The sequence below is a fragment of the Erythrolamprus reginae genome, chromosome 2 (assembly GCF_031021105.1).
Source record: "Erythrolamprus reginae isolate rEryReg1 chromosome 2, rEryReg1.hap1, whole genome shotgun sequence".
Taxonomy (NCBI): Eukaryota; Metazoa; Chordata; class Lepidosauria; order Squamata; family Dipsadidae; genus Erythrolamprus; species Erythrolamprus reginae.
The window spans coordinates 286,954,174-286,977,489 of NC_091951.1; the positions used below are offsets into that span (position 1 = coordinate 286,954,174).

General features: G+C 36.2%; 1 protein-coding gene across 1 annotated transcript in view; it reads right to left on the reverse strand.

Moving 5' to 3' along the window:
* The window catches only part of SPTLC1 (serine palmitoyltransferase long chain base subunit 1), a 37,663-nt gene that overhangs the window by 12,160 nt on the left and 2,187 nt on the right, over window positions 1-23,316 (reverse strand). The window contains exons 2-11 of the mRNA XM_070742833.1: window positions 22,344-22,451; window positions 18,993-19,087; window positions 15,215-15,308; window positions 13,917-13,989; window positions 8,870-9,002; window positions 7,015-7,144; window positions 6,301-6,390; window positions 4,369-4,476; window positions 3,787-3,882; window positions 429-525 (exon numbers count right to left, since the gene is read on the reverse strand). Coding sequence (XP_070598934.1) covers window positions 429-525; window positions 3,787-3,882; window positions 4,369-4,476; window positions 6,301-6,390; window positions 7,015-7,144; window positions 8,870-9,002; window positions 13,917-13,989; window positions 15,215-15,308; window positions 18,993-19,087; window positions 22,344-22,451 — 1,024 coding nt within the window. The remainder of the gene's footprint in view (window positions 1-428; window positions 526-3,786; window positions 3,883-4,368; window positions 4,477-6,300; window positions 6,391-7,014; window positions 7,145-8,869; window positions 9,003-13,916; window positions 13,990-15,214; window positions 15,309-18,992; window positions 19,088-22,343; window positions 22,452-23,316) is intronic.

Consider the following 23,316-nt stretch of genomic DNA (forward strand, 5'->3'; position numbering starts at 1 on the left):
AGGTCTTACAGTGTGAAGAATATGGTAATAGTATTTTTCAAAAATCACTGTTCTGTCTTTTATGGTGCAACACATGAAATGAAGCTGTTTGAACATTTCTTGCAGTCAGTTAAATTGCTAGGAATACTTTTTTATATAAACATGTATCATCTGCAATCTTTGTTACATTATGAATTACTCACTGTAATTAGAAAAGACATAAGTGAATATAAGTTTGTATGTATGAAATATAGACATCATTCTGAAAACTCTCAGTTCAAGTCAAATATGAAATGCAATCCCATACTACCTTATAGGCAACTGTGATTGTCAATCAGAATCACCCAATAAACCCATGCCAGTGTATGAGTCCGTATCTCTCAAAGCTCAAAAGTACTTTTCAAAACATAACTTGATTCTCTAAAATTATTAAATTCTATAAAAATTACCTGGATTTTCTTGCATGATATTGAGAGCTTCAATGGCGGCAGCAGCTAGGAGGGGAGGCAGAGAGGCTGAAAAGCAATAGCCTTGACCAGATAGCCTCTGAGAACAAAAGTAATAATATTAAATATTAATATTCCAAGTGTTATATACAGAAGCTACAGGTAAATATTCAACTATTTGTTTAACTGAAAGAAAGCGAAAACTAAATTTAAGAACCTTTTATCCAAAAAGACAGCAATCACTTAATTATGTATTTTATCTAATTCGGTTCTTGCTAGCTTAGGCAACCTATACATTATAATAATAAATAAGTATGTCTGATTCTCAGGGATTGCCAGGACAGTTTTTCTTGGTAAGTTTGTTCAGAAGTGTCGCTTTTTTTCAAGAGGCAACTGGATTTTCTTGTTTTTCTCTGAGGATGTTTCACTTCTCATCCAACAAGCTTCTTCAGCTCTGGATGAAAAGCAAAACTTTTTCAAAGAAAAACAAAAAAGTCCAGTTCCCTCTTGAAAAAAAGCACCCGTGGGACAACCATGTCCTGAATGATTGAGAATCTACATAGACATTTTTCAGAAGTGGTTTGTTATTGCTTCCTTCCTAAAACTGAGAGTGACCAGTCTAAAGTCAGAGTCCAAACCCAGCAAGCTTCATACCTAAAGGGGAACTAGAACTCAGTCTCCCCTGATTTCCAGCCTGAACCACTGCACTAAACTGGCTCTTATATGATTGCATTAACACTTTATAAATATAACTTAACTTTTCTATTTCAAAACTATTTGAGAAGTAAATACAACATACAAGCTAGCCTGCACACCTCCGGCAGCAATAATTGTGAGAAAAATTACAAACATCCCTTCTACTCAACTGAGTTTTGAAAACTGACTTGTGAAGCAGATAGAGGGCGCACTGAAAGCTAAATTTAAACTCAGTCCTTAACAACCGATCAAAGTTTGATCCCATGCTTGGACTCTCTCTAGCAGCACATAGGAGAACAATTATTCTAATATCCTTCTAGTGATATTTTGTCCCCACCCATCACCTATCAGCTACAACATGTCAAGGCAAATTCATTCTTGGCAAGGAAGATGCATCAATTCTTCAGTACCAAATAAAAGCTACTTCTCAGCATCTGATATTAATACAGTATTTCCCCAAAGTTCAGGGCCTGCCAACAATGGATAATTCTGATTTGACAACATGCAGAGCAAGCAATTTGTAGAAAATATGTACAAAACTGAGATAATGTGTATTATCTAAAACTTCTTACTGGAATAAGCCTCCCCAATCTCATTTTTATGATGTACAGGTAGTGACTGTCCCAAATTGCAATGGCACTGAAAAAGACATAACTATTTTTCACATTTATGACTATTGCTGGTTGTGTAATCAAAATTCAGTCACTTGGCAACCGGCATGCCTTTATGATGGTTGCAAAGTCCTAGGCCAATGATGGTGAATCTATGGCACGGGTGCCACGCTGAACCCTCTCTGCGGGCACGTGAGTCATCACTCAGCTTAGCTCCACCATGCATGCACGCACGCCTCCCACTGGCCAGCTGATTTTGGGTATCTGCTGCAAAGATGGATGGTGGGGCACATGCAGGATTAGTGCACACATGCATGGAAGTGTTGCACATGCATGAGCGGGTAGAACGCAGAGGTATGCGAGACCTGCTTTTGGTCCCAGGAGGCTGCAGGGAGGCCTGCTAGACCCAAAATGGGATATAGGAGTGCACTACCCAGTGGCATTTTTGGTTCCAGGAGGCTGCAGGGAGGACTGCTAGGTACAAAACGGGGGGTGGAGAGGCCTTGAGCGCAGCACGGGGTGGAAATATGGTGTGTAGTGAGGGGCAGGATACATGGGAGGGGGGGGGTCACAAACGCATTGCATTATGGGTTAATGGCACACACTGATTCATGACAGCATACAGTATATACGTGCTTTTGGCATGTGACAAGAAAAGGGTTAGCCATCACTGTCCTAGGCTCATGTGACCTTCTGACAATAAATGTTAATGTGGAAGCCAGATCCACTTAACAACTGTTACTGACTGAACAACTGGAATGATTTGCTTAAGGATTCTGGCAAGAAAGGTTGTAAAATGGGACAAAACTCACAACCATTTTGCTTAGCAATGAAAATTTTGGATTCAATTGTAGTTGTAAGTCAAGGACTACCTGCAAGTGTTCAAGTAACTGATGCTGCTTTTCAATGGAGGCCCCTGGCACAGCCTTCTAGCAAGGTGGCCACCTTCCTAATTCATGAAAATGTTAAAAACAGCAATTTTCACGGAGTGCTTACAATGTAGAATCAGTCATTAGATATGCAGTATGTCACAGAAGTGCAACCCCTCAGATTTTGTAAATATTTAAGTATATCTTTTCATTTGATAACATTGGAGAAATGACACTTGGCTACAACGTACAGTAGTGAGTATACAGCTTGTATAACAGTGTAAATGTGCTGTCCCCTCAAAATAATGCAACACACGGCCATTAATATCTAAATTGGGGCAACAAAAGTGAGTGCACCCCTAAGTGATAATGTCAAAATGGGGCCTAAGTAGCTGTTTCCCCTCCATGATGCCATGTGACTCATTAGTGGTAGAAGGTTCCAGGTATGAAGGGGAACAGGTGTGTTAAATTTGATGTTATTGCTCTCACTCTCTCATGCTGGTCACTGGAAGTTCAACGTGGCACCTCATGGCAATGGACTCTCTAGGATCTGAAAAAAATGAATTGTAGTTCTACCTAAAGATGGCCTAGACTGTAGGAAAATTGCTAAGACCCTGAAACTGAGCTGCAGCACAATGGCCAAGACCATACAATAGTTTAACAGGACAGGTTCCACTCTGTCAACCAAAGAAGTTGAGTGCCCATGCTCAGCGTTATATCCAGAGGTTGGCTTTTGGAAATAGACGTATGAGAGCTGCCAGCATTGCTGCAGAGGTTGAAGGGGTGAGGAGGTCAGCCTGTCAGTGCCCAGACCATACACTGCAAATTAGTCTGCAGGGCTGTCATCACAGAAGGAAGCCTCTTCCAAAGATGAAGCACAAGAAAGCCCACCAATGGTTTGCTGCAGACAAGCAGACTAAGGACATGGATTTCTAGAATCATGTCCTGTGGTCCGATGAGACCAAGATAAACTTATTTAGTTCAGGTGCTGTCAAGCGTATGTGGTGGCAACCATGAGAAGTATAAAGACAAGGGTGTCTTGCCTACAGTCCAGCGTGGTGGTGGGAAATAGGGGAATGTCATGGTCTGGAGCTGCATAAGTGCTGCTGGCACTGGGGAAGATATCTCCGGGGAGGACAAAAAGATAACTCTGTCATAGTTTGTCTTTCAAGGTCCTTCACATACCTGGTGGTCAATAACAAAGGATCGTCCACAGCAAAATCCTCCAATAGAAGCCAGGGAATTTTCCATATTTGCACTTATAAGATCAATGTCATCAATCTAACACAAGAAATGCCAATTACGTAATGTTAAAATGTGAAAGCATAGTAACTGTAAGAAAATAAATCCTAACTCTCCAATGGGTCATGTACAGATACATAATACTTAAAATATTTAATGAATGAAAGTACATTACAAGAAAAAGAAAATAAAGTTCACATTTCTGTTACCACATGTATCTTTTTGAAATTTCTTATTCTACCATCAAAAATAGCTAAGTGTTGTTGAGACTAGTCTAACCTCAATTTATTTTCCTCTTCTCCTCTAAAAAAGAATATTATATACAGAAAAATCAGACCGTGGGTTCCACAATTTCAGTTAAACAGCATAACAGGATTTTCTGGCAACTTGTAATATGTCATTTCTTGCTATTGCACAGTGTTTATTTATTTGAAGACATTAATGTAAAAAAGATACTGGATCAAAACTTTACTTTCTGGCTGCTAGTATTAAGAACTGTTTCTTTTAGATATAACATAGACTTACACTTATTCCAAAATGTTCTGTAACTCCTCGTCCATGTTCTCCCAATACTCCAAAGGATAAACTTTCTTCCAAAAACAATCTCACTTTGTATTTATATTTTAACTTTACCTGTAGATTATGCATTAACAAATGACACAAAGCAATGCATGATTAATGAATGCTCAGGAAGGAAAATTTTATCAAAATAGCAATAGCAGTAGCTTTTAGGCTTATATACCGCCCAATAGCACTTTACAGCACTCCATAGGTGATTTACAATGTGGAAGCGTGATTTGAATATTGCCCCCAACAATCTGGGTGATCATTTTACCAACCTCGGAAGTTGGAAGGCTGAGTCAACCTTGAGCCCCATCATGATCAAACTGCACACTTTGCCTGCAATACTGCATTTTAACTATTAATTCACCAGGCCTCCTCAAAATACTCTACTGTTGACTATCTTCAGCTCAACATTCACTGTATCCTTGGTTTGAAGGGGAAAAAACCCAAGAAAGTCTAGCCACCTTTTGGTTGTCATGGGACAACCATGATTTGGATGATTGAGAATCTTCCTGGACACTCAACCTTCATGCATTTTAGTTACTAGGTGTAGACTTCCACTGAATGTCTTCTAGAACAATTTTTTTGTTGTAAAATAATATCAAGGCTATTTGCTTAGTAAGACAAATTGCCTTTTATGATGCTTATACTTTTAATTGTTCTATTTTGCCAGCCACCTTGAGGTTTGAGTGGACATCCTTCAAAATGCACATACATTTTAGCACATTTTCTCACTAACATGTCGTCTAATGGAAAAAAAGTAGAATTTTGAGTAGCTAACCATAGGAGATGTTTTTAAAAGCACCATTTATAGCCAACATCCTCAATATAAAATGACCCCAGGAATGCAGACATTTCAATGTTTATATTCTATGAAGAAATATTCCTTTGCCAAGAAACTGAATTTATTTATGTTACATAAACTTGACAACTGTGAAAGCGTTTTCTTAATTAGTGGAATCTGCTGCTGCTTCAAGATGGTGGAAATTGTATTAGGCTACAGAGGCTATTGACACATTCTCCCATTACTTTACAACCCCTTAGTGAAATCATCCTTTCACGTGTTGCAGTAGCTTTGATTTTAAACTTGATTTTTCAAACTCGTAAATAAGTATTCCATTTTCTAATGCTGAATTCTTTGACTTTTCTTTAGTGGAACACTTAGCATATGGTTATAGAATAGGTTTACTGGTTTGCCTACAATAGTATAAAGTCCAGGAATTGACCCTCATAATCCATAGAATGGGACAAATTGTCATAGACAACTCACTGCGGCTACCTTGCCATAGCCAACTCTCTATGGCCAACACTGTGATACTATTTGCAATGGCCAACTGACTGTAGGACAACTCACCACAGGACAATGTAACAATTCAATTATTTATAATAAATAAATAAATATTTTTTTTTTAAAAGTTTGTCATTTATACTTCATTTTGCCCCTCCTTTTGCATCTATTATTTAATTACTGGTATTCTATTCCACCATTTCTTTGATATTAATGTAACTTTTGTCCCTGGCGAGTTTTCCCATGGCGAGTTGGATGTGGCAAATTGTCATAGACCCAAGTTTTTAAATTATGGCAAACATCTGAACATTAATTGATATTTTCCAACAGGAGAAGAGAATGAAATATAGAACTAGAACAAGAAATATTATCTTCTGACATGCCATTACCAAATCTTTTCTTCAGCCCTCTGCATCAGCCACCAGCATCAAAGCTGGCAAAGGGAAGACCACACTTTATATCTTTTTATAGAAATTTGATTCCATTTTTAGTAAGCAATTTACCATTTTTAATTTTTTTTAGTTTGCAGCCTGTAAAAATGTATTTATTAATTAGATTTATATGCCGTAAAAGTTAGCTAGATATTAAAAGAAGGAATTACTTACCAATTCTGGCAAAGGACAAATATCCCCAGTATTAATAAACAACCCCTCCACTACAATAAATTTTCGTGTTACACGGGCTTTTCGAGGGTTCTGCAGAAAAACAAACAATTTAATAATGAAAATATATCAACTTTTTAGCTTAATTTTCAAATGTTATCAAAACCAGATAGAACGCTGAAAATCAACTTGTTTACTTTATTAGAATTGCAATAAACATATTTGTAACTGAGCAAATATTCTCTATATATACAGTAATAAACTGTTTTAACATTAATATATCAATTATTTGTTATTTTTCCCTTGACCTTATAAAACAAATGTTGATGGAGTTTTACTTCAATAAACATTTTATCCAGAGGAGAAGCACAAAGAATTGTTATCTACTATTTTTCTCAGGAGCAAAACAATTTACTGAGCATTTTTACACTGCATGATCAATGGTACTTTAGCTGAGCACATGCATTCATGTATAAAATAAAAAGGGAAACTGCATCCAATTCTACTGCCAGATTTTTTTCCTGTTTGTTATGCCACTGCCTTTTCCAAACAATGCAATCACCAAATTAAAAACACCACCTGAAACTATTTCTAATGTTACTATTCAGGATGGTTATCACTGGAAAATAAATAATAAAAAATAAAGTTATTCAAATATGCTATCTAGTTAAAAATGTTGCTTGTTATACGCTATTTTTTTTTCCAAAACTCCAATACCTTTTGATCTTCAATCTCTTGCTCTTGTAGTAGATGCTCAAGATCAGCCATATCATTATGTTTAAAAAACTTAATGTTACTTCTGGATGCTTGTAACCCTTTCTGAACAGCAAAGCAGGCTGCTTCATCACTGCAAATACACAATAAATTATCTCAGTTTGATCAGTTAGACTAACTCTTAAAATATTGATGTTCTTCCACCATGCATGCTAAGTTATTGATGCATTGTCTAACTACTTGCTATACTTGCATGTCTACTTTTAATTGAACTATGTTCAATTAAAACATAATTGTTATGTTTTTTCAGAAAGTTCTTAAAGGAAAACTTTTGCTCTAACATGTTGGCATATTACAGAGGCAAATCAGAGTGTGGTCTAGTTGGGTTAAAAAAGGAAAACCTAAAGTTTATAGTTTGAAGAGCTCTTAAGGAAACAGTTTTAAAATTCCTCCCATAAAAGCCATATTTTTCCAAGTTTATGATGTAATATATGGTATTATACCTCATATCATGAGTGGGTATGCTATGGGTTATGCCATTTAGGAAGCTACATTTGATGGGCCTTACGCAACAGGTCCTTCCATCTATGGAACATTCTTCTCCCTGAGATGAGAGTGGGACCTCACAAACAGTAAATTAAATATATACTGTACTTTAAAGATTATTTTTATTCTTTTTATTCTCTGACTATGAGCAAGGATGAATTATTGTTACTGGGGAATTCTTGCATCATTCAATGCAATGAACTGCAACAAGGGTCACATTCTGCCTCCAAAGCCCCCAAGTGTTCCCCCTCAAACTTTCCCCAAATATAACTCCACAACTGAAATTTTAACAAAAACAAATTAAATCTATTAGAAGTAATATTTTGACTATAATGAATTCTAGTTTATTTCTAGTTTGAAATAAACCAAATTTACTTTTTGTCCTTTCCTTATAAATACTTCATTGTGCCTTTGGGTCTTTTTTTTTTCAATTTAATTCTAATTTTAATCAATTTTACTACTAATTTTAATTGATTTACTGATATTATATTGAGTTTTAGTTATACAGTTATTACAGTATGTTTTATTTTAAGCCTCCTACATCTATTGAATTTGATGGAGTTTGAAGGGGGGGGGGATGAATTACTGGTATCTGACTAGCTTCAGTATTTTTGGAATGAGGTTCCCTTCAACATTCAAAGTACTACCCTTAGGCCCAGCAAAGTTTGTGCATTCTTAGGTTTCACAGATCACAAAACAAAAAACATAAAAAAGTTGCAATCCTACACACCTCCTTAAGAACTTGATTGAACTCAGTTGTATTTACTTTTGAGAATATGCATAAGATTATAATTACAGACTCAAGACAAACATAAGCAATTCAACAAAAAGTTCCTAGATGAAATTCTTGTCTGATATTAATTTATTTTAATCAGTCTTGTCAACTGCACTTTTTCCTTGACTATATCCTATGGGAATACTGACAAAGCATTTGAACAGCTGTTAGTAATTTTTAAAAGAGTTTATTTTGAAACAGCAATCTATTCTAAATAATAGTCATTTTAAAAGTATTTCATAAATGATTAAAATTGTAGTTTAACAAGCATCTGAAAATATCAAGGCACTGCTTTGAAACTGACAAGATCAAATGAGTTCTTAAATAAAACTTAAATAATTTAAATGAGATTTGAAAAATTATCCACAATTTCACTAAAACCATTTTCCTATTTAAAAAATCTTATTAAATAACCATATGCTAATTAATGCATTCAGTAATCTAACTTGATAATAAAATGGATGTTTAAACATTTAATCTTTAACCATTAGAATTCTTTGCAGATTTTTTTTAAAAATATCAAGAATGTGTACATACACAAACAAAATGTCTCCCCGTTTTGAATAGGCAGGAATAGCACTGGCAATTGTAGCAAATCCATAGGAATATAGGATAGCTTCCTCAGTCTCCATAAATCTGGCAAGTCTTTCCTCCAGTTCCAAATGCACATCTGTTTAGGAAGTGTTCATACATTTATGACCAGAATTTTGGCTTTAAAGTCTCACAAATACTGTATTAAAGATTACTAACACAATGAAAAACCCATTCAAGTTTCAAAGTTCTTTAGTATTGGAAATGGGACACTATTATTATCTCAAAGATGCTGTTAAAAACTGAAGCAGCTATTTGGATGAGAAGTGAAAGGTCTTCAAGGAAAAAAACCAAAGAAAATCTAATTGCCTTTTGAAAAGTACATTTGGGACAACCATGATCTAGATCAGAGGTCCCCAACCTTTTTTACACCAGGGACCGGCTTTAAGTTAAACCAGTTTTCCACGGCCCGGTGGGGGGGGGGGCTTTGGTCATATGGGGGTGGGGTTATGGAGGGGTGGAGCTTAGTGACGCAGCAGGTTTGAGGGGGGGGGAGGAGAAGCAGCTCGGGGAAGGAGAGACGGAGGTGTCCCAAAGACACTGCAAGGGGTGTATGTGTGTGTGTGAGAGAGAGAGAGATCAGGGACAGGCAAAAAGCCGGCGAGTAAAGAGCGGCCAGAATCGTGGGACTCCTCTCTCTCATGAGTGAGGGGAAAAAACCCGAAACAGGAAACACCACCATCTTTACTGCGGGCAAACGACGCCCCTGCCCTGCCCTGCATAACTCACCAGGGGCCGCGACGAACAGCCGTTCCGTTGCCCTCGCTTCCATTTCCTCCTCAGGAGGACGCGCTCGCGACAGAGCCGCGAGGGATTCGCGGAGTCTTCCTCTGCCGAATGCGCTTCTCGGGGGAGCGGCGCACCTTCATCCATCGCGCCCCCCGCCGCTGCCCGCCTCTAGCCCGCCCAGCGGGAGGCGAAGCACTGGGGTGGGGGGGCTGTCAGGACACCCCCCACCCCAGCACTTTGAATCCCGCCGGCCAAGAGCACTCGGGTAGTAGCTTCTGCTGGATACGGGCGATGGGCGGGACGAGCGGCGCCGAAGCCAGTGGCTGTGGCAGCTGCTGCAAGAGGCTTCTGCGCCGCTCTGTCCCACTCATCGCCCGTATCCAGCAGATAGGCTTTGAATTTTTGGCTGGGGGAGGAGAAGTAGGACCTTCCTAACTCCCCCCCCCCAGCCAAAATCACAAAGCCAGGCAGCCCCCAGCCGCCAAAGGAGCCTCCTGATTCTCCCCGCCCTGTGGAGAAGTGTGGAGGGCTGCGTCACCGCCGCGGACCGGCTGAAAACCCCCAACGGCCCGGTCCTGGTCCGCGGACCGGCGGTTGGGGACCTCTGATCTAGATGACTGAGAGTCTCCATAGACGACACTAGTATTATTTATTTCCTACAGAAAGTAAAGGAACATATACTCACTAATCCAATTCTTCAAATTCACACCAAAGTCCTGATTACCTTTTACAATAACCAGAGCATTCACCATGTCAACATTCTGTTCAGTGCTGTCTTTACTATACAAATATTTTCTGCAATCATTTCTATGTTTAGAGGAAGCTTATATGCATATTATTACTAATGCAAGGTCCAGGCTCTGGTGATGTCATCTATATATACAGCTAAATTTATGGAGGCCTTTTTTAAAAATATCCCCCATGCAACAATAGCAGAATTATCCAGATTGCAGACCATTCACATACTATGAGTTACAGTTAACAAAATGCTTAACATTCATTCAGTGTTCAGTTTTTGTCCCTTAAACGCTACCATTAATAAAGTAAACATAAACTCCAGGACTGCAAATAAATATATAAGAACCAAGTTTCATGTGTCAACAAGAACAAAACCCAGTATTCAAGATGCATTTGTATCATTGATTTCTGTAAGGAAGCCATTTTATTTTCACTTCCCTTCTTAAAGATTCCTAATAGGAAGACAATTCCCCCCCCCCCAATCATTAACCCAGAGCATGTGAGAAGTTCAATAAGCCTTTTGTTTGCATGTACTGCAAGGAATGTGGGACATGAACATGCCAATCAACCCCTTCTTCTAATGTGTGGAGGGGCTTGAACTTTGGGATTCCTCTACACTTGGCAACTGCATGGGGGTAAATAGGTCTGAATGAGGCATGCAATACAGTGATACCTCTACTTAAGAACTTAATTCATTCGGTGACCAGGTTCTTAAGTAGAAAAGTTTGTAAGTAGAAGCAATTTTTCCCATAGGAATCAATGTAAAAGCAAATAATGCGTACAAACCCATTAGGAAAGAAATAAAAGCTCAGAATTTGTGTGGGAGGAAGAGGAGGAAGGAGAGGAGGAGGACAGTCGCTGCCAAAGGAAGAAGATGAGGTGAGGCGAAAAAAAAGTGGGACTCTGAGGCGGCAAGGAGGACCACGCACCTCCCATACACACGGCGCGAGGCTGCCTCCCATACACTGCGCCAGAGAGAGAAACCCAGAGGGAATGGCAGGAAACTGGCCGGGCCTTCGTGCTGCTCTCCAATTTTCTGGGAAATTTTTCCTGGCTCGGGTTCTTAAGTAGAAAATGGTTCTTAAGAAGAGGCAAAAAAATCTTGAATGCCCGGTTCTTATCTAGAAAGGCTCTTAAGTAGAGGCATTCTTATGTAGAGGTACCACTGTATATATCTGGAAGAGGTATCCTACCCCTACGTTAACGAACCCAAGTGACTTCAGAAATCCTAAACTATCACTGTGATTCCTGCACATTTTTTTATTCCTTTAGATGCTCAAAATAAACACACAATCCTTGATTTCAGTTCCAATTTGGATTATTACATATCGAGGAAAAATCTGCACACTTCATATTTCACTATGACACTAACCCAGGGGTAGGCAAAGTTGGCTCTTTTATGACATGTAGACTTCAACTCTGAGAATTCCTGAGCTAGCATGATTGGCTCAGGAATTCTGGGAGTTGAAGTCCACAAGTCATAGAAGAGCCAACTTTGCCTACGCCTGCACTAACCTATGAAACAAAGACCCATCAGAAGTTGAGATGATGACAATTTACATTTAAGAGATTAGATAATTCATGTTCATTTCATTTCATTTCTTCGATTTTTATGCCGCCCTTCTCCTTAGACTCAGGGCGGCTTACATGTTAGCAATAGCACTTTTTAACAGAGCCAGCATATTGCCCCCACAATCTAGGTCCTCATTTTACCCACCTCAGAAGGATGGAAGGCTGAGTCAACCTTGAGCCGGTGATGAGATTTGAACTGCTGACCTACAGATCTACAGTCAGTTTCAGTGACCTGCAGTTCAGCACCCTACCTGCTGCACCACCCTGGCTCATTACCTAACCCCAATACCTAAGGCTCATTACCGAACCCCAATACCTAACCTCAGAAGGCATGTAAATCATCCCATACTGAAACTATATATTTTTAAAGTTGTCTATTCTTGACAGAGATGCAATAATGTTGAACATAGTTAAAAATCAAGTTTCATCCCAAATTCTAATCTCAACAAGAGAATTCAATGAGTTTTGTACCACCCACTGATTTGACAAAATTAACTTCTTAATGACTTCACAAAAACATCCAAATAATTTTCTTGGCAAAAATGTGGAAGTGATTACTCCTGACACTTTCTAGGATTCTCCCCCCCCCCTCTCCCACAACCTCATGACTAGCCCTGATATTTTTCTTAAAGTTCTATCTACAAATTAATCAGATCTGAACCTGGCTAGCTTTCACAGATCAACTAATTAGTCATGAACACATATCATGGCAATTCTTAAACAATAAGCAATCAATTCCTATGTAGTGCCAAAATACCATAAAATGAATAACTCCAATGTAAAACTTGAACAAAAGATTAAAGGCAAAAGAATAAGAAATGGTTAGAGGAGTGTCACAATAAATGAGAATTTGGACAAACTCCGAGAGACAGTGGAAGAAAGGAGAGCCTCTCATGCTATAGTCATGGAATTGCGAAGAGGCGGACACAATTAACGACTGAACAATAAGACATGAACATTTCAGCATGATATCATGGAAACCATTTTAGCCATGCATTGCAAGACTTAGACTTCCAGAGAATCAGTCCATGAAGATAAAGTGAATGTTTAAGTTCATAGTATTATCTTTAAACAGATGTCCAGGGGATTTTGTGATGAAGGATATATTGGGATTTTAAATTACAAAAATATTACATTTCAGGTCTAAATTAAAATACCATAATCATCACAAATGTATATTATTTTAAAGTATTTGCATTACTATGTAAAAAACTAATTTAAAGACAGGTCAGTCAGTGGACTGCCCTCTTGTGGTCTCTCTGAACACAATACTGCAATATTAAAGATTTTAATCTTCAACACATTTAAATCTCCCTATATAACACTTCGACAGCTATGGAAATTAAACAAAAAACAAATAAATCTTCATCAAGATCATAAAGAGGCATAATTAAATTCCAGCATATCATCCAGCATTTTTTGGCTAAACCGCAGTATGCAGAAAGTTACATGTCAACTGATGGCGGAGTGTATGAATCATTAATCTTTTTAAAAAGCCTCAATGAAGTCCCCCCCCCCCCGCCGCCTGTCTCAAATCCAGCTATCAAATCCAGTCTAAACTTCTAGCTGATTCTGTGACCAACTTATACTAATATCCTAGGAATAAACAATGTTCTAAATGGGGGGAGGTTAAGAATGGAAACTAATAATTATTTATTAAGTTTCTATGCTGCCTGATTAAGAATTTGAATAAGGACCAATCCTTATTAACTTGCTCATAAAAAAAAATCTGACTTTAGAAAAAGCAGCAAACTGCCCAAGTTTACAAATATACTAAATTATTCAGGTTGCTTAAAAAACAAAGTTACTGTAAAGAACTTCAGAAACATCTCTTTAAACTGTAAGAACAATTTAACACCAGGCCTTCCCAGCTTCCATTCTTTCTTGTAAAGTCAAAATCAAGATACTGTAGTTATTACATTCAAATCTATATTGAAAAAGATGCAATACTTACCGAAAGTGCCATAAAATCCTCTCGGGCCACATGTGCCAACACCATATTTTGCCAGAGATGCCTGGGCTGCATTCTTTAAAGAGGTATAAGAAGAAATCATATTACATGTAATTATATTGTAGACTACAATCTTTACTACATTGTTATCATATATTACTTTGTTTCTTTTGTATCACCACTATTATTATACAGAACTTCTCTTTTCATTCCCCAAAGACTACAGTAATCTCCTGGAGCTCATACAAGGTAGTATGTGGAAGCAGAGATAACTTTTTAAAAATTCTGACATCCTATCATCTCACATAACATGTGTGGATTGAATTTTGACAATCTTTAAGAAAAAGATGAATGAAATAAAAATTGTTCCAGAAGTGGGTGTGGGTGTGTGTAAGGTGTGTAAAGTGAATAAAACTACATATTAAACAAATAAAATAATTTGGGATAAAACTGACTTGAAATTGTTGGTAGACATATTTCTAAAAATTTGTGAAGGCACCCTAATATTGAACAGCAGAATTAAAATGCTGATGAAAAGGAAATCACAAATGTCTGAGAACCCTAATTTGATAAAGTTGCAGGTATAGAAGATGTAATTTATTGCATATAACATACAGCTTATAACTTATGTGTGTAAAGAATAAATCTTTTGCCTGATGCCTTAAAAGAGTATCATTTTGGTTCCTTTACTTTTTCCATTACTGTATTTTCTAACTACATTTTTAATGATACTTAAAAAAAAAAATGCGCATTGCTTATTATATGTATTAATACAGATAGGGCAGAAGAGACGTTTGAAAAGGCAAAACATACAAAGAGGTACAGTGCATATCGTTACAATGTAGATTGAATTACATTTTTTCTTTTATCTTCTATACTTAAGGGGATTTTTTTTTGTTTACTACATCTAATTCCTTTTCCTCACTTCATATAATATTGTTTGTCCAACAAGTAGTAACATGACAATCATGTATGTATACAGGCATGCATGCTATGGACACTCACTGCCACAGGGCTTTTGGACTATTTTGAAAATGAGACTTGATTTTCCATAATCTAAAATGATGATATGCACTCTAACTTCTCTTTAATTCAGCACAATACTTCCTATTACTACAAATTATCCTTATTTTTTTTTCTGGGCATGTACGCTCTAGAGGCCGCCTTCTAAATGAAAATACTAAGAGAAATTAACACAGATTAAATACAAGGAGGAGAAATATTAGTTAAAATCACATTCTAAAAGATTATAAGCATCCATGGGTTATTCAAACAGCCCTTTTAACACAAAGGCTACTTACTTTAAGTCTTTCATTATCCAAAAGCCCAAGAAAATTAAATGATGCAAAATTTATGCATTCCTTGTCATTCACGATAATGTTGTGAGTTGGAGGCCTTAAAGTGTGAAAAAAAATGCAAAGTGAACAAATTTGGAGGACTAGCACAGATTTAGAAGCTCAAAGTATTGTTGAATATAAAAAACAGTAGTATTCTCCAATCTGGTACTGTTCAGTGTAGAGATTTATATCTTAGTTAAGAATACTTGCTCTTTATGCTATTAATACAAACAACTTTGTTCAAATGAATCATTTATCTATTGTTGAATTCCAAAAGAACCTCTTCATTGCTGATAGTGATACTTTATAGTTTTCTTGGAATACTTTCCACAATTTGGGGAACATATTTCATTTTTTAAATTTTTTTGAAAGAGAAGTGTTTTAGTTAAGCAACAATAATTCTATCAGAAAATATATATCAAAATCACATCCTAAGGAAGTTATCCTGCCACTTAAAAAAAAAATTCGATGTGTTTCACTGCTTAATTCAAGGATTAAGGGATGAGTTAATTTTAATTAAAACTCTTAACCTAAGAAATACAGTCAGGCAAATAAACTAGAGAGAAAACTTATTCTAAAGCAGTCATCTAGCAAGAGACTGCGAGAAGAAGCAGGAGGGAGGGAAGGAAGGAGGGAGGGAAGGAAGGAGGGAGGGAAGGAGGCGGGCATTCTAAACGCCGAGAAGCTGTTGCCGCCAGCACTGGTGCAAGAGGACTCGTGCCCCAAGAAAGCCGGTGAGAGGGGCGAATCGGGCGGACGGGGGTAGCGGCGAGGAGGCCGGAGGCGCTGGGTGGGTGGCCGACATTAAAAACAACCATTGCTAGCCTCCGCACTTTTGTCGCTCCCCGGCTCCACCATCTGCGCATGCGCAGCCATGGAAAAAGGGCGCGCATGCGCAGATGGTGTTTTTACTTCCGCACCACTATACCGCGGAAAATCGATTAGTGCAGGAGGTCTTGGAACGTAACCCCCGCACTAATCGAGGGATCACTGTATTCTACATTAATTTATTAAAGTGCCATTCAACACTTATTGTCACACATTATGGCTTTGATCCCAAGGGAAAAAAATCGTGCCTTCCAGTTAGTTTTGTTAGACACAAGAATCACTAAAATTGGGCAGACTTATGGTCAGAAGAAAGTTGACAAGGCAGCGTTTTTGGGTGACATTGCAACAACTCTTCTCTTCCTTGACATAGAAGCAGCTTGCTAAACTCATCCAGTGTGTGCATGTCTGCAGCATGTTTAAATGTGATTTTTAAATTTTATTTTTATATTAAGTTTTAAGATAATTTCATTTCACTTAATGTTTTAGTGTTTTTTTATGTTTGTCAGTTATCTTTTTTTTGGAAATACAACAAAAATATACTAAATTTTAAGTTTGGTCTATTTCACTATTCAAATCATTCATGAAAATTTAAGTATACCAATCTCATTAAAGATGTTTGGAAGACCACACTGCTTGAAGTACTGTGTCATAAAATATGAAAATGCATTTTATTCCCTATAACTTAAAAATACTATGTCTGAAAATTAGCACTAATTCAGCACAGCAATTTATTATGGTATTCCATATAAGTACAGAATTCTTCAAAATAATATAATTTTGTCATGCTGCTATTTATTGTTTGCAATCATTTATACACTATTTTAAAGAATATAGTATTTTTCTTTTTTAAGACATGATACAATCCTGCATCAAAAGGCATTTATTCCGCTAAGAATAAATCTAGCCATATACTGTAATCAGAAAGAGAATATGTCATAATTAATATTAATATTATATTTATCATGATGTATTCCATGCATACCATTTACTACATAAAATGTCATTCTCAAAAATACTTTGGCACTTAAAGAGTGAATAAACCATAAATTGGTGAGAAACTTTCCTGATAGATATACTGTACCTCTAAGTACTCTTTCTGTTGTAATGTTACTCTTTAACATTACAACAGTAAGAGTGCTTAGAAGTATACTGAAATGCCTGTGGCTTTTTAAACTTAGGGCACAATGAACAAGCATCCTCAAAATTTAATGTTTAAAGGAATAATCCTTCCTATGCTTAGTTATGATGAAACTCCATTAATTCAATTGGATTAGGTTCTGAGCTAGGAAGTATAGCATCTAAGCATTTTTTCAGAAATTAGATTCAATTTAAGTGGGCATATTCAAAATTGAAAGGGAAAAAAGAGGACACATTAAATATTCGATGCCTATGGTAGAGAATTAATTAGTTTAAGAAACAAGCAGCAGTTAAAATCTCCCTTTATTATAGAAACTGTCCTTTTAAACATTACTGTAAATAGATTATCTATCTATTTATTTATTTATTTATTTATTTATTTATTTATTTATTTATTTATTTATTCATTCATTCATTCATTCATTCATTCATTCATTCATTCATTCATTCATTCATTCAATGAGCCCGGGTGGCGCAGCAGATAGAGTGCTGTACCGCAGGCCACTGAAGCTGACTGTAGATCTGTAGGTCAGCGGTTCAAATCTCATCACTGGCTCAAGGTTGACTCAGCCTTCCATCCTTGCCAAGTGGGTAAAATGAGGACTTGGATTGTGGGGACAATATTCTGGCTCTGTTAAAAAGTGCTACTGCTAACATGTTGTAAGCCTCCCTGAGTCTAAGGAGAAGGGCGGCATAAAAATCGAATAAATAAATAAATAAATAGATTTTGCCTTTTCAATTTTTATTAGAAAAAAAGCAGGAAGCTACCAAAGTCATATTTTTTAATTCATCTAGCCCAACATAGTCTACATTGACTGAGGGCATCTTGTCAGGATTGTAGTTTTTGCAGCATTATATGCAAATTTTGAATCTCACATGTCCTGCAGGCAAAGCACAGGTCTTACCACTCAATTAATAGGGAAGTGTTGAAGTAAGCATGGAACAGAAAACACCATTCATCTAAAATCACCTGTCTTATCTTCTGATTTAATACAATTTAGATGGATTATGCCTGAAAAATTTAAAAAATTAAGTAAACTTGGAATTACTAGTTCTAATGTTTGAGTAAATTAATAACAGAAAAATGTAAATTGTTTTATGGATTCAGTGTCCAGAACAGCTGATTCCAGGTGACCAAAAACAGTTCCAAAATATATGAATTCTAGGCAGAAGTGTTTCAGACGATTGGTATCCAACTAGCCCACTTGATCTAGAAAGAGAAATTAAGAGGGGAGCAGGCAGCTAGGCACCATGTTTGAAGCAAGGCATAACCAAATAGAAAGATTGATAAGCATACCAGGATGGTCTTCCTTGCCCTGTGAGGTGCCTTCAAACTTTTTAGCTAATATTTGGAACAACTAAAAAGTGTTCAGTTTTAGTTTAACCAAACCACAGCCTACCTATAACAATTTAGCTCAACTTCTGAGACAATCTGTTCAATTCCAAAGAAAACAGATTTTTTTCATTTCACCAGGACTTTGAAGAACCATCAGGCATGCTTATTTTATCTGTTAAGGAGAATGATAAAAATGAAGTAATTTACAATGCTTACTTCATATCTTTTACAACCCAAATCTAACATTAGAAATTTGTGCTGAATCCAGTTCTCTGAATTGCTAAATAATGATCCATAATTATTCTACAAACTGATCAAGCTCATAATCATAAACACATCTGTTTGAAGTATATACTTTTGAATGCAGTCGTATTTCATGTAAAAATGTACAAAAAACCTGGGCTGTAAGTATACTATGAAATTATGATAATTCAAATTTACCCTTTTACAACGTTGTAGTTCAGTGCTGGGTGATCTTTTGGTACTGGAGGAACAAGAGGTTCTGGCTGCCATTCTTCAATCAACTCTTCCTTTTCCTATTACAAATAGAAACATAAGTACTGAGCAATGTATTATTCACTAGATAGATGTATCCTGCCTTTCCTCCGAGAGCTCAAGATGGCAGATATAACAGATCTTCCTTTAATTTTCCTTTACAACAACAATCCTGTGAACGAAGTTGGCCTGAGAGAGAATGACTACTTGCCAGGTGAGAAGAATCAGGATCACAACATGCTAAGTTCCAGTTGAGCCGATTTATTGTTCATGTCTAGAGACAAAAATCTGCTCAACTAACAATCAGCAACAGACACCAGGTAAGAGTTAATGGAATTCAAGTGGGGCTGCACTTAAATTGGTTGTGGGAATGTAATAACTCCTAGTTGATTCCTCTCTTGACATTGTCCTCATGATTTGCCCCTTCTCCTCCTACATTACTGTAGTCCAAGATCACTCCCTGAGCACCTATAACTGAGAGTGGACTTCAAGTTAGATTTCTCTTGTCCTATATGGTCCAACAATTTAACCCCAATTTATTATAGAATAATAAAGAATGGAAAGTTGGATCAAAACAATTGAGATATACAAATACATACACACATTTTGTTAAAGTTAGTTTGTTAAAGAGATTAAGGTAGTGAGATTGAAATCATATTTTAAATCTACTAAAGGAAATTTTATATAATTCCCTTAAATCAAATTTTCCTTTACATAATTCATAGTTTTCCTAAGAATATTAGGAATACTGATTGGTTGTTGTATCAATTACAAAACTTTTTGCACAACTTTAGAACACATTAGTAATTTAACTAGTCAGAATTCTTTTAAACTGAATTATTTCTTCTACTACAATCTTTGATGAACATACAGAGCAGCATGTAATGTAACATTAAAATCCAACTATGTCTAGAAACTACAAAATAATTATACTATAAAAAGGAGTTAATCCTCTTTTTTAGATGCTGAGATGCTTGGCACTGACTGGTCAATGATAGGCATGCATCTGTTTATATCCTCAGGGCTTCTTGCAAGCAATTATAATAAATGACCCTTTCTTTGGCATTAATCATATTTCAGTTTGTTTTTCAATTGAATTGTTCAGTTTATATGTTATATTAAAAGTGGAAAGAATTCTGGTCTCTTCCAATTTCTTGGTTTGTTTTATAGTCATATTTTTTGTCATAAGCATCGTTTTTTGCTTATTAATTTTTAGTCCTGAGAATTCCCCACATATTTCTATTTCTTTAATTAATTCTGGGCCAGATCTTATAGGGTCTTCTAAAAAAAATACAATATCATCAGCGTATGCCTGTAATTTGTACTCTTTATCTTTTATCTTGATTCCTTTTATTTCTTTATTAAGTCGGATTTTGTTTACAAAGTATTTCCTGTACAGTATTAATATGTATAGTAATGGAGACATTGGGCATCCCTGTCTTACAAACAACATTTTTTTTTAAATATTTGGGACTAATACTATCAAATAAAATTATATCTCTTAAAAAGGACAATTATGATAAACTTTTACAAGAAACTAACAAAAACCTAGAAAAATGGAAGGACCTGCAACTATCCATGTTAGGCAGAATTGCCGTAATAAAAATGGACATCTTGCCTAAATTTCTCTACCTGTTCCAAGTTGTCCCCATTAATATTGAACAAAAATTTTTCAACGAGATTAATAAAATCTTCTCAAAATTCATTTGGCAAAATAAGAAACCTAGAATCCGACTTAGATACCTTCAAGATACCAAAGGCAGAGGAGGACTAGGACTCCCTGATTTAAAACAATATTACAACGCAGCGTGTCTAACATGGATAAAAGAGTAGATCAATCTCACAAATAAAAGAACACTGGTACTTGAAGGTCACGATTTACAGATGGGATGGCACGCCCACTTAGGAAGTGACGAAAAACAAAAACAAACTACTTTCAACAAACACATGATAAGAAAATCTCTCATTAAAGCCTGGTATGATATTAAAAAGAAATTTTACAATAAAATTCCTAGATGGCTATCTACTATGGAAGCCATAGTATACCCGAATCTGATAGACCCAACCAAGACTATTAAATATAAAGATATCCTACACCCAAATGGGGAACTAAAAACCAAACAAGAATTGGAATTACAAAATTACAGGATTGATGAGTGGACATACATGCAAATAAAATCCAGATTTAATAAGGATAAGCAAACACCAGGTACAGCAAATTCCATCCAAACTCTGGACAAGATCTTAACAGGATGTGAGGGAAAACAGATAACTAAATTATATCAGATTTTACTAGAGCAGGAGAACAAAAAAGAGATGATTAAAAATCCAATGGTAGCCTGGGAGAAAAACATACAAAGAGAAATTCATATAGCAGAATGGGAAAAAACATGGAATGCAATAACTAAAATCACTTTATCATCAGCCTATAAAGAAAACTATTACAAATTGTTTTACAGGTGGTATTTACCACCGGCGAGATTAGCCAAAATTTACCCAGCACTACAAAACATATGCTGGAAATGTAATAAAGAAAAAGGTACTTTCTTCCATATGTGGTGGTCCTGCCCTAAAATTCAAAAAACCTGGGAAACAATTCACAAATGGTTAAAGGAAATTACAAAGGAGGAAATAGAATACTCTCCCGAGGGCATGCTTCTCGGAATTTGAAAAGATCATACTCTAAACAAACTCTGTTCTTATTGACTCACATAAACACAGCGACAAGAATCGCCATAGCGCAAACATGGAGGAATGATCAGACTCCCAATGTAAATTTAATAATAGACAAGATATATACATGTGCAGAAATGGACGAGATGACAAACCTACTTAAGGGAAACAGAATTAACGAATCCAAACATATGTGGAGCAATTGGCACGAATGGATTCAAAAGAAAATATTTATATAACTTTTTACAAAATAGCAGTACAAACCCCAAAAAATTAAAAATACCATCTGAATGTTCTTATCTTGTTTGATATTGCATAGTATTAAGACAATATTATTTATATAACAACTGTAACAGGTTAAAAAAAAAGCTGGATAAGATCTGTAAATTGAATAAACAACTTGTGATATATGTATCTATAAAACAATAAAAAGATTTGAAAAAAAAAGGTGGAAAGAATTCTGAAGTGATTTATCTTCATCCAATTATTTTACATTTTAAAAACTTGGCATTTTAACAGGGGTGTGTAGACTTTCTATAACCACTACATATATGTTTGTCTATCTGTGTGGATAGATGGGGGGGGGGGCGCGGGGGGAGGGAAGAGAAGTTTAGAAATCCAGACCTTAGGTGTAAGATCAGATCGCTCCTGAAGTTTGTACGTTTTTGAGAAAAGCAGTCTGATTATCCACAGTATCAGAATACCTTCTAAAATAAGATGGTATGCTGGAGCCTAGAAATTAAACAACAAAAAAGGAGAAATTATTAATTAATAACTGAAGTTATTTCAAAAAGTATACATAACAAACAGGCAATTTCTGCAGTGCTGAAAGCTCTATTTGAAACGCAACATATATGACTATGCAAAAATTAGTTTGGAGACAGGATATGACTGAGAAAAATTCATTAGAGATACTTAAAAATGACTTCATCTGTTCTGATGCGTGTCTCACTGTGATGCAAAAACATCTATAACTTTGAAGCTGCAAACTAAATTGCTTATAGTTGGAACTCTAATTTGAGGCTGATAAAACTAATATGATTTTAAATTTTGAATCACAGAATTAGAACCCTATGAACCTGATGGATTTTATTTCAGGCCTCTGCCAAAACTTCAGTACCGAATGCCTGGTTAGAAAACAATTTTGTGTTTGTGAATGAATGCCCACTGTGAGTGCACACATGTTTTCTGATCTTTGTCCTCTCATGTAATGTTCTCCAAAATCACAAAGGAGAAATGTATACAATTCAAATATATATTTCAGTAATTCATGCAGGATTGTGCTGACCAGTATTAAATGAATTCATACCATACTTACTTTGTAGGACTAAACATATTAAATGAACATCTCCATTCCTAAAGCATATATTTCTCAGCCAACAAACTATGTACAAGTGGAACATTAAGTTTATATGTACAGTACAAATCATATGATCATGTTTTTGAAAATAAAAGTCACCCTAACCTAATAACTACTCTGCATCTGTCTGTCTCTCTCTCGCACGCGCAATTTATGTTTGTGTATATATGCATGTATATGTCCATTTGTATGCATGAATTTATTTTCTATCTTTCCTACAAGAACCAAGGGAAGGCT